Here is an 846-nt window from a genome sequence, read left to right as displayed (position 1 = left end):
GTTACAAAAATAACAAATGGCTGCTTTAAGACATCTTTTCTGAGTGTTAACATAAAATCTGTCATTAGTATAGGTAAATGTAAACTTAAGCATATTGATTACAACACACTTTTCTTCAGTAATGGCATGTGAATGAAGCAGGACATAGTTAAAGCATCAAAATGAAAATATACATACCACAGGTTGTTTTGTTATGTCTACCAAGTCCTTAAGGTTATAATACTGATGTTTTTCAAAGGCTGAAAATAGCATGTCTAAAACGTGTTGTTTATCAGCTCGGGCTCGCTTTCCATCTTCTTTCTTTTTCCTTTCATATTCAATCTATATGCGAAAAGCAAAAGAAAGGCATCAGTTCGCCATGCTCACTCTGAAACACAGGCCTTCTCTTTTAGTCATCCAGCAACGACTGGACTTTAAGTTTCGAGGCAGCAGGCCTCTGAATAGCAGTTCAGAACCTAGGGTCCTGGTTGCTCCGAGGGCTCCCCATACCTTCAAAGCTCTAAAACAGTAATAATGTAGAACTATAAACCATTTTCATCATTTCCTAAAGCTTTAGGTAGCATGCCCATTTCCCCCCAAAAGGCTTTCTCTGCCAACATTACATTAATTCAGTGTGGCTAGCTGGTTAGCTTGTGTTGATCAGAAACTCCAACTTGCAGTTCCTTCGTTTTTTTTTTTTTGAGACAGAGTCTCACTCTGTTGCCCTGGCTAGAGTGAGTGCCATGGCATCAGTCTAGCTCACAGCAACCTCAAACTCCTGGGCTCGAGCAATCCTACTGCCTCAGCCTCCTGAGTAGCTGGGACTACAGGCATGCGCCACCATGCCCGGCTAATTTTTTCTATATA

The 846-nt window shown here is 40.9% G+C and overlaps 1 protein-coding gene across 1 annotated transcript in view; it reads right to left on the bottom strand.

Moving 5' to 3' along the window:
• Nucleotides 1–846, bottom strand: part of GTF2F2 (general transcription factor IIF, polypeptide 2, 30kDa) — a 30,998-nt gene that overhangs the window by 20,867 nt on the left and 9,285 nt on the right. Inside the window, exon 2 of the mRNA XM_012648579.1 lies at nucleotides 178–321. Within this exon, the coding sequence (XP_012504033.1) occupies nucleotides 178–321 (144 nt within the window). The remainder of the gene's footprint in view (nucleotides 1–177; nucleotides 322–846) is intronic.

This window comes from Propithecus coquereli, unplaced genomic scaffold (genome assembly GCF_000956105.1).
Source record: "Propithecus coquereli isolate 6110/MARCELLA unplaced genomic scaffold, Pcoq_1.0 Scaffold11, whole genome shotgun sequence".
Taxonomy (NCBI): Eukaryota; Metazoa; Chordata; class Mammalia; order Primates; family Indriidae; genus Propithecus; species Propithecus coquereli.
The sequence above is the reverse complement of the archived record's forward strand: the minus strand, read 5'-3'. Positions and strand labels throughout refer to the sequence as shown.